The 14,949-nt window shown below is 42.2% G+C and overlaps 1 protein-coding gene across 2 annotated transcripts in view; it reads left to right on the top strand.

The window, feature by feature from the left end:
• The window catches only part of OCRL (OCRL inositol polyphosphate-5-phosphatase), a 213,450-nt gene extending 201,157 nt beyond the window's left edge, over positions 1-12,293 (top strand). For both annotated transcript variants that reach the window (XM_030208712.1, XM_030208711.1), the window contains 2 exons: positions 3,970-4,081; positions 11,888-12,293. In XM_030208712.1, the coding sequence (XP_030064572.1) occupies positions 3,970-4,081; positions 11,888-12,012 (237 nt within the window). In that variant the 3' untranslated portion in view covers positions 12,013-12,293. The remainder of the gene's footprint in view (positions 1-3,969; positions 4,082-11,887) is intronic.
• Positions 12,294-14,949: the final 2,656 nt, after the last annotated feature.

Raw genomic sequence — 14,949 nt, 5'->3', positions numbered from 1 at the left:
TCTAATGTACTACACATAAGAGGTAAGCCCCCTAGAACATTTAACAAAGCCTTGAGTAGCTGATAGTGATTTATCTAAATGAGGATCGTATACCAACTTAAAATCTCCCAGGGTATCATTTCCATCTTGATAGGGAGCCAGTAGGTCGATCGAACCCTGATAGAATTTCTGCTCAAAAACATTAGGTGCATAAACATTACAGAGCACCAAAGTGCAGCTGTTCAAAATGACTGTAGTTAAAAGATAGCGCTCTTCAGGACTCCGAATAGTAGTCTGCACCTGTAAGTTTAGGCCTTTGCAAAAAAGAATCATTACCCCTGCCTATCGGGGTATCGTTGGGGCCTACACAAAATGTCCCACCCACCCTCTCTGAAACTACACAGGCTCTGCAGAGGATAGATGAGTCTCCTTCAAAAACGTTATGTCTGTATTCTGATGTTTTAAGGCCTGTAACACTTGATAGGAGAGAAAACTCCCCCCAAATTCCAGGAGACAAATGTAAGTGATCCCAGTGGACCAGAGGGCTACTCTCCCAATACAGTAGACAATACAGTAAAAAGGACCCCCTCAGACTTGAAAGAAACAGCTCCCAGATGAATCCAAGATGGCCACACCAAACAAAAACCTACTGCCTAACCAAGAAAAATAACATAGTAAAAACATAAAGAACCTCCCATTCATACTGTCCCTCCAACTTCCACTCTCAACTCCAACCCCCCCCCAATACTGCAACCTCTCCCCAACAAGGATTAATGTCATCTTTCAGGACCAGATCACTCAGAGACTATCCCCCTGCCATATCCCCCAAGCGCCTTAGTAGAATAGAAAAGCCTCAAAGTACAATGTAGTCAAAATAGTACAACTATACACAGAAAAAAGAAGAATAAAGGACTCCCAGGAATGAAAGCCCTACTGCCAAACATAGAGTAATATTGTCAAAGGGTGTTTCACAGAAGGATCTGACAAACTGTGTAATCCAGTCATCGACAGCAGTTCGAGACAATAATAAGTAAAGAACCAAATAGTATTCAAGGCGCAATGAAAAACATGCCCTGGATAAAAAAGAAGCCAAAGGCTACTAACCGTCCAGAGCAAAACATGAGTTGGGACTGTTCCAATGAAAGAACCCAGTAATATTCAGAAATCTTCTCTGGAGCCAGTGATGATATGGTCCATATAAAAAAACAAAAAAAAGATCAACTCTAGAAGCAACTGGGCAGGCTTCATGGTGTTGCATACAAGTCTCCAGCTGATTAGCAAATTGTGTGTCTTTCCTGCATGGAGAACTCTTAAACACGCTGGATACATCAGAGCAAATTGCACCTCTTCAAGTGGAGCAAATTACACACTGTAGTGAACACTATGTCAAGACTGCATCAGAAAAATCCTGGAAACGGAGAATGCCGGATTCTTTTAAAACTGCCCAAATGATTTTCAAATTTTAAAGATCTAACAAGTTGCAAAGCTCTTAATATCTCCTGTTTATGCAAAATGTTAAAAGGTAAATCCGAGGGCAAGACTTTGTGGATCTGACCAGACCCAGGCAGTGGGCATGCTCAGTACGCAGAGGGCCTGCTGCAGATTGTAAATTCAAAGCTTTAGGGAGCCAGTCTTCCAAAAAGAACCTTAGCTCCAAATCCTTAATGACCTCCGGGAGACCGACCAGTCTGAGATTGGTCCGACGGGATCGGTTCTCCAAGTCTTCAAGCTTAGGTTCCAATTGTGCCAGCTTTGCCTGCATTGCTTGTTGCTGACTATCCTACTGTTGACGTTGGTACGAGGACAAGTCAGTTTCCAAACTTCTTACCATCCATTGCCTCTAGTTTTGTCAGAGGTTTTCTAGAATTTAGTATCCACCGAGGACTCCAGTAATGCTGAAGCTTCTGCCACGATCTTGGTGGCACACGTGGAGTCCACCAACTGCAGGCCCGAAGAACCGCCCTCTGCCACCTTGCTTTCTCCTGTGTGGCCCCGAGCTCCATTCTGCTGCAGTAGTCAAAGAATGAATAATAGAACCTCACCGACTCCAACAGCCTCTGGGGGTAAATGAAGGAGGGGGGAGTAAGCGCAGCTAAAACAGTCCGGGGGTTAACTGTTAAGTGGGGGGGGGGGGGGAGATCAGCTCTGTGACACCTGTTTGCTAGCTTACCATCATGTAATCTAGCATATCGGATTTTAAAATGTTGCCTTTTATTGAATACTTCAAAAGTTTTAATTTGAGTGTATGTAAATTTGATATCCTCCTCTGCTTTTCAAAAATGTATACACTTTTTTGTGGGTAGGAGGCATTTTTCTCTCTCCAGTATGTGGAGTTCTCTGCTTTTTCTTTTCCTTTAGACATATTTAGTAAGAGAGAGGTGGGAACAGGGTTAGGTGTAGCTTTGGAACTTGGAAGAAGGACAAGAGTAAAATATTTTTTATCCTAAGTTAGAAAACTTCATCAAGAGAGGCATTAGAGGCTGTATCCTTATATGACTGTCAAAATGCACTTATACCCTTCCCTTTGTATTTAAACATGTCTGGACTATGTTCAAAAACAAATGGAACCTGCATTCTTAAATTCATTTCTGGAATGAAGGTTTATTCTTCTGTACATGCTATATTCTTCAAAGTGGCATGCAATAATTAATTTTAAAACATTTACTCTGTCACATATAACCAAAGCTCTAAGCACTCTACAGCTAAAACATAAGAAATCAGCAATAAGCAAATTTAAAACAAGCCTATATAAAGCCAGTGAGTAAATGCAGAGTCATAAATTATCCAGTCATACTGTATTGCTAACCAAATGGTGGCTCACAAAAACACTTTCTTTCAGAACAAAGTTAGTACTGCTCCTGTTGCAAAATCTCTAGAAGAGCATTCCATAGAGAGAGCCCAAAAGCTAATTTCAGCCTTACAATAAAGCCTCACAGATGGCATTGACTGATCTATAGTGCATGTCATAGGCGCCGACTCCGTGGGTGCTGTGGGTGCTCGAGCACCCCCAATTTTTTATGGACCGGAAGTTCCCTTCCAGCCCAGCCAAAATTTTAAAACTACTACTACCCTCCGAGTTCCAAGGCCACCCCTCCCTCCGAGTTCCAAGGCCCCCCTTCCTCCGTCCGTCTGAATTTTAAAAGCCCTCTTTTTACCTCGCGTCAGTGAAAAGCGTGTACTGCAGGCTCCCTTCTGGCTCTCGGCTCTGGTCTGGTCCCGCCCTTGCAGAAACAGGAAATGAGGGCGGGACCAGAGCCAAGAGACAGAAGGGAAAGATGAAGCGCCGATGAGCCTGCAGTGCACGCTTTTCACTGACGTGAGGTAAGAAGAGGGCTTTTAAAATTTGGACGGAGGGAGGGGTGACCTTGGAACTCGGACTCGGGGTAGGCAGGCCTTGGAACTTGGAGGGAGGGAGGGGGCCTTGGAACTCGGAGGGAGGGAGGGAAAGGAGAGAGGGTGGGCGGGAGGGACTGGAACTCTGAGGGAGGAAGGGGGGCTGGAACGCGGAGGGAGGGTGTGGGGAATGCACCACCTGTAAAAAAAAAATTTCAGAACCCCCAGTCATTTTGAAAAGTTGGCTCCTATGATGCATGTGACTTGTGACCAGTTGTAATGAGTGAATGGGTTGATAAAAGAGCAAAATGATTTCAAAATCCTGGTGCAACCTCATTTATTTAATTATGTAAAATATTTATAACCTGCTAATCCAAAACAATTCTAAGCTGCTGACATGAAACATAAAATAATTAAGGATAAACAAACAAAAATAGTCATAATTATAAACAAAATAAACATAGAAGGCAGATAAAATTATCCAGAATTCTTAAACCACATCAGGATATGCACATGTAAATAAATGGGGGTTCACTTCCTTACAGATCTTAAGTAGACTACCCTCCTGACGTAGTCAAATGTAAATGATTCCAGTCTTTTGTTCTCACTCACTAGAATTTAGATGCTAGAAGCCTATCTTTTCCCTTTTAACCCCAGGTAATTTCTCAGCTACCACGATGCCATCGAAATGTGTTCCGATATTTAATGGCTTTCCTGCGAGAGCTGCTGAAATATTCAAGCGACAACAACGTTAGTGCCAACATGATATGTAAGTGCTCACTTCTCTACATTTCTTGAGTCACTGATTTCATTCTGCTACTAGTATAGAGATCTAAAGAGAATCCACGTGCGTGGAACCAAACCAAATGTTAAAAATCCAACAAACAATATTAATTTTCTTTAAAACAGAACTCATGAATATATTCTTTAAAAATGACTCATATATTCATGAGTTCTGTTTTAGAGAAAATTAATAAATATTTGGTTCCAGTTTTTTGGATAAGCCTGTTTTTTATTCCCACTTTTTTTATTTTCAATAGTATAGAGATTTCATTCTGCTAATATCTACTGCCCTGTTAGTCCCCATGTGTGAACCTGTGGATATCTTAGCCTTTCTGCTGGCCAGTTATTTTTCAGAAGAGTATATTATGAGTTGGGTCATTCACCCAATTCGTATAGAAAAAAAAGTCTCACTTAGCTAATTTTCTTTCCTTTAGTCCCAACAGATTAGGGTTATGCCTGTCTGCCAGCAGGTGGAGATAGAGAACACAAAATAAAACTCTGCTGCAAGAGACATTATGCCGGTGTTCCAATTCAGTATTACGGCAACAAAGCAGTATGAAACAAAGGCATCAGTCATTATACCTTCCTCCTTTGAAACATGAATTCCAACTTGGAGAAACATGGATGCAAGTAACCTGCATATGGAAACAGTGAAGTTGTTAGAACTATAAGAAAATACAGAAAGAATGGGTGGGTTCTAGATTGGTTTGTTGGGAATAAAGGAAAGAAAATTGGCAGGTAAGATCTAATTTTTCCTTTGTCGTCACGAACCGATCAGTCCAGAAGTTGTGGGATATAGCAAAGTAGTCCTTAAGAAAGGTGGGATCCAAAAACCCCTATATGACGAACAGAAGCTCCAAAACATCCTCTGTTTTAGCAGATAAATCCAAGCAATAATGCTTCAAATATGTATGAAGTGAAAACCATGTTGCTGATATACAAATATTTTTTATTAGCACCACTCGGCACTTCTCTTAAGAGGCTACCACTCCTCTGATTTAGAATGATCTTTGAAAGGCAATGGAGGTTGCTACAGTAGATTTCCTTTGGGGCTTCATTCCAGATGGTAGCTCAGACTTGATCATGTTGTAATCACTGTTTCCCAGCGGACCCAACACTGTTACCTCTTGTACTATGCCCTGCCCTCCACCAAGGACTGGATCTAAAATGACTCTTCCTCTTGTTGGTTCCTGGACCAGTTGCTCCAAGAAGCAGTCATTTAATACATCTAGGAATTTTATCTCCCTGGTGCTCCCTGATGTAGCATTTATCCAGTCAGTATTTGGGTAGTTGCAATCACCCATCATTATACTGTTGTCCAATTTCCAGCTTTCCTAATTTCGGTAAACATTTCTTCATCTATCTGTTGTTCTGTCCTGTCAGACGTAACGTACTACCTTACAAAAATGCACCTTCCCTTCACGCGTGGAATTTCTATCCATAATGATTCCACATTGCTATCTGTTTCTTGTAGAATGTATATTTTGTTTGACTCAATTCCCTCTCTAACATATCAATAGAAATCAAACAAAATAAAACATGGAAAAGAAAATAAGATGATACCTTTTTTATTGGACATAACTTAATACATTTCTTGATTAGCTTTCGAAGGTTGCCCTTCTTCGTCAGACCTTTGAAGTCAGAATGATTGAATATTTTGACACCCAACAGACAGGACTTAACAAGGGTCTGGGTTTTCTAGCCCATTATAAACCATAAAATTGTATTTCTCTGTTTATCACCCTCCTCTCACCTACCCACACCCATCCTGTTAGAATATCAGTGAATGCTTTGATGTCCCCATGCATACTCCTACCCATTCCCACCCTGTCAGACTGTCGGGTAATGCTTGGATGTCTCACTTATATATACTATCTGCTACCACATTTGCTTATTTCCGATCTGACGAAGAAGGGCAACCTTCGAAAGCTAATCAAGAAATGTATTAAGTTATGTCCAATAAAAAAGGTATCATCTTATTTTCTTTTCCATGTTTTATTTTGTTTCATTTCTATTGATAACCTTAAGAGTGGACTAACACAGCTACCACACCTCTCTCTAACATATAATGCAAGCCCCTCTCCAATTTAATCATCTCTATCATTGCATTATAATTTGTACCCTGTTAAAACGGTGTCCCATTGATTGTCATCCTTCCACCAAGTCTCTGACATGCCTATTATATCTACATCTTCATTTAGTGCTATATACTCTAACTTTCCCATCTTATTTTTTTGTTTTAGACTTCTGGCATTTGTATACAGGCACTTCAGATTGTGTTTTTCTCTTTCATCCACAAGCTACTTAGAAGTTGACGGGGATAATGTGCATCATTTACTCCGCTCTCTCCTTAAACACACCATTGTTGAAATCTCTCTATTGGGAGGTTGTGAGTAACTTTTCTGATCTATGTGGAGTAACACCAATTGGGACTTCGGTTTTGTTAAAATCATCAGACCTCTGTTTTCTGCCTGTGTTACAGATGCTGAAATATGTGTGCAGGACCTACGTCCTTTTATTTCCCGTTAGGTCGGGAAATGGAAGATGCGTATTGTGACAAAGATGGGATCCCAGTTCAAGGATGGGAAGTTGAGAAGTCCGCCCGCCACAAAATCCCCAGAGCACATACAGAAGCCTAGCCAAAACAACAGGCCTAGGACATATAATGCTCTAGAGCAGAGGAGGAACCCATATAATCCATGAGAAGTAGTAAAAGAGAGAGAATTTTTTCCACCCTGGGGAGGAGCTGGAAGAGAAACGTCTTTCAGAACAGACCATGGAACTCAGGGAGGGGCAGTGCATGGCATGCCTGGCCGATGGAAGGCCCCGAAAGGGGGATCCAATCGCGGAGAGGTAGGCTAGGAAGTAGGGCTTTTAAGAGTCTTTTCCTCTGGTTGGAGGCAGAAAGGAATGAGCTTCCAGAAGACTCTGAGATGGTTTGGGAGACTGGAGAAAAAGAGGAAGAACCTTTTGATATCATAAAGTGGGACTACTAGGAAGAAATGGAGGTAGATCCTTATGAAGGAGGCAACTGGCTGTGAGAGCGAGTGGGTGGTGTCCAGTGGTGTGCTGGAGCGGGCTCTTACGGGCTCACGAGAGCCGTTTGTTAAGTTTTTAAGAGTTTTGGGAGCCGGTTGTTAAAGTAGGCCTCCCCATGGCTACTTTAACAACTGACTCCCAAAATGTGGGCTTGGGCCCCCTCCTGAATTCTCTTTTACTTTGCTGGCAGTGAGGCTGGCCCCACCAGCCAAGTAAATAGACTGCTGCTGCTCCCTGCTCCTTGTTTCTGACTTTGAGCAACAGGCTGGGACTTTTCATGCAAGCGCAAGAAGGTTCCATCATGTTGCTCAGAGCCAGAAACAAGCAGCAGAGAATGGTGGCAGTCCATTTATTGGCTGGTGGGGCTCGGCAAAGGTATGCCTAGCGTTCCCGCACAAGGGAGAAGAGAGAGAGGCATGTATTCCCACACCCCACCCCACCCCCAAAATTTCAGGGCCGGCTATGCCCAGAGAGAGAGCCCATTGTTAAAAATTTACCAGCACACCCCTGGTGGAGTCCTTCCATACTTCCGTCCTTCCTTTTCTTTACTCATGCTCCCTGGGCAAGAAAAGGGAAGCTCTAACTGTGCTGGGTTTTATTTGGGGTTTTTATTTGGGGGGGGGGGGGGTCACTTGGAAAGTTATGAAGGGGTTGACTGAAGAAAACTGTAAATGTGGGGGGGGGGGGGGGGTTGTTTGTGTGTGTTGGTTTTTTTTAATGTGTATGTGGACTTTAAAGAATGTTGCAACCCCTTTTTAGTGAACAAGAAGAGAAGTTCCTCCCAATGAAGAAATTAATAGTGTAGAAATAAGTATTTAAGATAAGGGACTGAACAGATACTTTTTTTTTGGGGGGGGGGGGGGGGGTTTTGTTTGTTTTGGTTTGTTTTTTATGGGAGGGGGTGTTGATCACGGGCTGAGACTGTTGAGAGAAATTATTGCATTTGTATATGCTGGGAGTGCAGCCTAATTTGCATGTGCCTTTCTTTTCAAATGGAACTGTTCTTCCTACTGAAGTATGAATTATCTCCAAAGAGACTATGGGATTTTGGTATTTTATGTGTGAATTCTAAAGAGATCTATGAATGACTAAATTGAATTATAATAGAGCTTTCTCTCTTCTCACCCTGAATATATGAGCATAAGGTAAAAGAGAGAGACCTGAAACCCAGTTGTGTCTTGATGTGTTGAATAACCTTTTGGAGGTCTTTGGTTTTGGAAGTCTCTTGAATCCTCTGTCCAAGAGTAGACCAGAGAGACTACCTTTGGGTTAAGGAAACCTTCAGACCTGGCCCCTGCACTTTGCTGGTGTGGCAGCGTGACAGTATGAATTTCATATCCACTTTAGACTTGAACTGAGCAGCTCCAATTCTCAGCTGAATTAATATGTCAACAAATGACATCACATGTTCTTTTGTCTATCCACTTTCTCTTCATATGGAGGTGGCTAGTGGGATCCACCTGCAGAGGTGATGTTCAACTCCTCTCATAGGTGAAGTTTTATGAATTTCATCTCACTCAGTCTAGGACAACCAAATCCTTCCACATGCACTTATAAGTTAAATGAAAATATACACTGCAAAGGGTTCCCTTTTCTTGGAATTCCCGAACCTCTGATTCCTGATTTATTGCACGTAGTTCCAACCAGAGACACTGGTTACGTGAGGTGTGTCTTTTTCTCATCTCTGAGCCTTGAACCCTTGCTCTGTGGTCACAAGCATTCACTATTTTCGCAGACAAGCGTGTTCTAGCAGGAATTTCAGGACCACTTTGCTATATATAACATGTTCTGGACTGATCTGGAATAGATGCTAAGGAAGGAGAAATTATGTCTTACCTGATAATTTTCAAATCAAACTCAGGTATACATATGTAGAGGGGCATAATCGAATGGGGCGCCCAAGTTTTCCTGAGGGCGTCCTTGCAGGACATCCCTGCAAAGGGGTGGGGAAACCCGTATTATCGAAACAAGATGGATGTCCATCTTTCGTTTCGATAATATGGTCTGGGATGCCCAAATCTCAACATTTAGGTTGACCTTAGAGATGGTCGTCCCCGATTTTCGGCAATGGAAACCGAGGACGCCTATCTCAGAAACAACCAAATCCAAGCCCTTTGGTCGTGGGAGGAGCCAGCTTTCATAGTGCACTGGTCTCCTGACAAGCCAGGACACCAACCGGGCACCCTAGGGGGCACTGCAGTGGACTTCAGAAAAAGCTCCCAGGTGCATAGCTCCCTTACCTTGTGTGATGCGCCCCCAAACCCCCCCTCAAAACCCACTCCCGTACACCACTACCATAGCCCTAAGGGTTGAAGGGGGGGCACCTACATGTGGGTACAGTGGGTTTGTGGTGGGTTTTGGAGGGTTCACATTTACCACCACAAGTTTAACAGGTGGGGGGGGGGGGCCTGGGTCCGCCTGCCTGAAGTGCACTGCAGTACCCACTAAAACGGCTCCAGGACCTGCATACTACTGTCATTGAGCTTGGTATGATATTGGAGGCTGGCATAGAGGCTGGAAAAATATTTAAAAAATTTTTTTAGGGTGGGAGGGGGTTAGTGACCACTGGGGGAGTAGGGGGAGGTCATCCCCGATTCCCTCCGGTGGTCATTTAGGGCACATTTTTGTGGCTTGGTCATAAAAGAAAAGGACCAAGTAAAGTCGGCCAAGTGTTCGTCAGGGATGCCCTTCTTTTTTCCATTATCAGCCGAGGACGCCCATGTGTTAAGCACGCCCCAGTCCCGCCTTCGCTATGCTTCCGACACGCCCCTGTGAACTTTGGTCGTCCCCGTGACAGAAAGCAGTTGATGCCCAAAATCGGCTTTCGATTATGCCGATTTGGGCAACCCTGGGAGAAGGACGCCTATCTCCCGATTTGTGTCGAAAGATGGGCGCCCTTCTCTTTCGAAAATAAGCCTGTTAGTATCACATACTATGTAAAATGAGTTTATCTTCTTGGGCAGACTGGATGGACCGTTCAGGTCTTTATCTGCCGTCATTTACTATGGTACTATATTCTTTCCTTTAGTCCTACCAGACCAGTCCAGAAACCCTCCCTAGTTGAATGTTACAGAATTTGCTTCCATCCTGGTTTGTTATCTTGTTTTCTTTGTAGTTTCAACACTTTCTATTCTGAAATTTTGCTATCTTTTCTCATCACATTTTCAGACACTACCTGACCCATTTGAGCAAATGTGTGTCAGTAGAGTACAATAGTGTAATAGATGAATAAATAGATGAATATCTCATTTGGCCTGAAGTATAAACATGAGTTCCATTGCTTGGTCATTTGGCATCCTTAGGTTGCACGGCACACTTAAGGGGCAAATCACACAGAATTACTTTGTTTCCCTGTTTCTATCTGCTGGTCGACGGACATAACCTATGTGTTCTGGAATGGACTGGTCTGGTCATACTAAAAGAGAGAAAATTATCAGGTAGGACATAACTTCTCCATGCAGGGATTTAATTCTGTGGGCAAACAGCACAAGAAAACCCAGTTTAAAATATTTCTCTCTCTCTCTCTTGCACACCTCGGTGTAGCATTTCCTTAGTGAATGTGGGCAAAATTTCAGTATGCAGTAACACTCACCCTCAGCAACACAACAGGGAACCAAATGTTGCCGTCCACTCAAATTATATAATGAGAAAGATTGATTACTTAGTTGAAAGCACCCTTTAAGTTACTTTCCTCCAGGGACTTCATCTCCTGCCCCTCAGGTACAGTAGGATCCAGTTGCTTGTTCAATCTCCAAGCTTCCTTCTGCTTCTAGGCTTTTGGTTGGCTCCCGCCCAGTAGCTTCACTCTGCTCCAGGCCTGCATTCTGTAACTGCAAAGAATCTGTTCTCCCTCTTTTAGATTGTTGTTAATGAGCTCACCTGTTCTAAAACTTCCAGCTCCACCCACTACCTTATTCTCCCTAGTCCTGTCTCATGGCCTTCTGGGAGACATAGTCCTTCAGGTAACCATGCTCACTCAGAGACCTCCTTCTGAAGATTTGTCTCCCTGTTAAGGTAGCTCTCTTTGGTACAGTCCAACCTGTAAAACAATGACTGTGGTCTGCCTTCTGACTCGTTACTATGGGACATATTAAGGTAGGTTAAATGAAGACCATAGGTTCATCAAGTCCAGTTGTCTTCTAATTGACTACTGTATGTGATAATCCAGGGTAGTTAATTCTGGAACTATTAAAACTAACTTCTTTATAAATACAACCATCAGCTCAGAATCTCTAGATTACTGTTTTTCTCTTTCATGCATCAAATCATCATATCCACTAGTACCTTTTTTTATTTCTCTAAATCTTAATAATATGTATATAATGTATAATTAGGGGACTTATGTAGGACCCATTGTCTCAGGTAATGTGAGGCACAATTTTAAAAAAATGTACAGTCCATCTTCAGAACAGCAGACATAGGGAACAGTGGAACTGAAGAAATAAAAATAACATATTCAACAATGAAACACAGTAAAATAGGCATTAAAAACAACAAAAATGTATAAATACATACTGTACACTCATATGCCAAGAGCGTATTTAAAATACTTATTAAAAATAGGAAACATCTGGAATTGTAAAGCGCTGCGTACGACTGGTAGCGCTATAGAAGTGATTTATAGTAGTAGTAGCGATGGGGCCCAGTCTTCTCTCCACATAGTCCGTATGGACTGTAGCCCTTTCCAGTAATGAGAGTATTGACATTTCTTAAGGTCATGTTGCTAATGATTTTTTTTTCTTTCTTTTACTAGCGACTCTGTTTGCCACCCTTCTGTTGCGGCCACCACCAAACCTGATTGGGAGACAGACTCACCAGGACCGCCAACGAGCCATCAACTTCATTCTTGGCTTCTTGTTGGGGGGTGATGAGGATTAATCAAGTCCAGGAGATCTGAGGAGCAAAATGACCATGTTCCTGCAACACACAGGCACATTCAGAACTGATGTGCGGTTGAGTCATGCACAAATTCCGAGTCTAGATTTCTTTCCAGGTTGTAATTACTTGTCAGTCCAGAGGTGAGGGGTTTACAGCTTTCTAGCACAATACCCCACAGGGCTCCATTGGACTTGTATGGTCACATCATGACTCCAGCACTTGGTCTTGGCAGTTGACTTTATTTAATTGACAGAAAGGACACTACACTGAAGCTCCCCCCCCCCCCCCCCCCCCCCCCCCCACACACACACACACCATCCCGACAAAATGTATGTGCATTATTTTTTTTGTGGAATGTAGCTGGGTTTTGTCAAGTTTACAGGGTGTCCTGTAGGTGGTGATCTCTAATTACTGCATCTTCTCTACCAGGTTTATCCTAGCTGCTTTTTTAAAATTTCATCCAGACTTCTTCTTTTTTTTATTTTCAGAATTGCTCACCTCCTTCTTTACTGTTTTCCTTTCTTTCTGTTTTGCTCAGGCTCACTGGAGATGATACCTTTTTAAAAATGTTTGCAACTGATATAGGGATAGAAGTATTGATATAGTTAAAGATAACTTAAATACCCTTGCTGTTGCTTCAGTGTACAAGGCAAGTTTAACTTCTGATAATACTATGGCAGTGAGTAAGTGCTTGGTGTACATTTATTGTGTGTGTTCTTGTCATATGTCTACTATTTAAATGTATTGTACTGCTGTCTGTTTTTTGTTTGACCCCCTCCTAAATGTTTTTTCTTGTGTGCACATGTTGGTCACATTAGTGGAATCAGTTGGATTGGACCAACTGCCCTAAGATTGCACAACAAGCCTGAGTATTCCTTCTGAACCAATAGAAGCATTGCAGAAGATGGTTGCAGATTCTACCATTTCTAAAGTTGTTCTGCCAGTTGTACCACAGGACGTTTGCACAAAGGTTGTGCATTACCAATGGGTAGCAATACAACAATATAGTGATTATAGTGTGCCTCCCTTTTCGCATTGGTTTTCTTTTTCATGGAAGTGTTTTATAGCACTTAAACTCTCTTGATATCACTTGCTTAACTTTAGAGTATGTGCGCCACAGATTATTGCCATGGTTTTGTCTTGTTTACTGAAGGAGTTTTTACAAAAATTAGCATCAAATACATATTCATCCTTGTATTGATTTGCAGTCCTAGGAAAGCTTACTAGCTGCTAGAACATTTGTGGTGGTAAGAGTAAAGAACAAAAGAAAAAAGGAATGGGATTGTTTGTATGGATAGTGTTTGGACAGCAAGGTGACAACCTTTCTCTTCTGATTTCTTGTTAGCAGAATACCTCATATTTCTATGTGGTGTTCATAAATTAGAACACCACCTAGTTGAATGAAGAAGCCAAATGTTGGGCCATTGTTTCAGAAAGATATGGGATGCTCATAGAAGATGATTTGCTGTGTGCCTGTCAGTGGTGAGACCAATTCTACAAGAATGAAATGGCTAACACTGCTAACACGAAAGCAGAGTTGGACAGGATGGTATTTGTTTTGTTGCATTCCTATATGACTTGGCATCCAGTCTGTTCCAGCCTAAGACATTTCAAGCTTGTTTGAGCAGTATATGTGCCTATGAATAAAACAGTTCTAGAATCGTTTGTTCTTTCTTTACATAAGGCAATATATGTACCTGTGTCCTGTCATGGTTCTGAGATCTGCTCAGCTTCTGCTTAAACCTTCCTTGTCATGATCTGTGTTAGTCTGACGTGGACAAAAACTGCCTGAGACCAGCTTGTTCTAAGAGCGACTTTCCTTTCTTTTCTTCACGAGGGGACTGAATTACACTATTTTTTTTTAGTATGTGCATTGAAAGATGTTTTGATGGTGTGTATCAGAATCACCAGAAGTACTGCGGACAGCCTGCCCTTTCATGTTGCTTTCTGAACCGAGATCTGTACCAGATTCAAACTGCCTTGTAAATATTTTCCAACCTTGCTTGCCTATGTTCACAACTTTAGGTCTTCTCACCCTTTAATAATTTCTAACGCACTTGCTGCTAATAATAGGTTCCGTGGTGAGATTCTTTGACTGAGTGAGCAGAATGTCAAGCCTTCTAGCACTTACCTTTTAAATTTCCAGTCATTGTCACAGTACCTCATATATGGGGAGGTATGATTGTGCATTAGGATCTGCAGCACTCTAAACTGTAGCCAGCCTAATGCATCCAGCTCTAGCTTTCTTCATGGCTCAGGTCCTGTTCTCAAAGATAGTTAACGGGGGATTCTTGTATACCAAAGCTGAGGGATAGTGTCATTCATTCCATTGTTCTTTATCACAGAACTTCTAGTGTTGGAGCTGTAGGAGTTAAGCTTCGAAGAAGCAAATCCTTAAATTCAAACAACTGTCATCTCCTAAGCTTTATGTAGGACAGAAAGTGGAGTTGAGGATATAGAGGAGATAATTTTATTGCTTGGCCCACATCTGTGTCAGAATCACAGTAAAGATGTAACTGTAGACAGTGTCAGCATGGCATATACCAAATGTGGTAGAATACAGAGAATGTAGAGCCGTCATTCCATAGCATCCTATCAAATCAGTCCAGACCAATGGGTTGTGTCCGTCTAAAAGCAGATGGAGGCAAAGAATGAAAATAGTTCTCAAGTGATTCGCCCCTTAAGGGTATCATGCTACACAGAATGTTCAATATTTCTCTGTCTCTCAAGCGGATGAATGATGGGCTAATATTTTCAGTTGAGCTTTATCTACCCTTTTGGGGTTTTGTGCTCCTGAGCTATTTTTATGCCGAGTCTCAGTTGACTTGGAGATGCCTATTTGGCTTGTCTCCTGACCCAGTTTAATATCTGGGTTTCAGTTGAATTGGGGTGCTGCCTTTGGCATAAGCTCCTGTTAGAAGAAAAAAAAGGCAGCTG

Source organism: Microcaecilia unicolor, chromosome 7 (assembly GCF_901765095.1).
Source record: "Microcaecilia unicolor chromosome 7, aMicUni1.1, whole genome shotgun sequence".
Taxonomy (NCBI): Eukaryota; Metazoa; Chordata; class Amphibia; order Gymnophiona; family Siphonopidae; genus Microcaecilia; species Microcaecilia unicolor.
The sequence above is the reverse complement of the archived record's forward strand: the minus strand, read 5'-3'. Positions and strand labels throughout refer to the sequence as shown.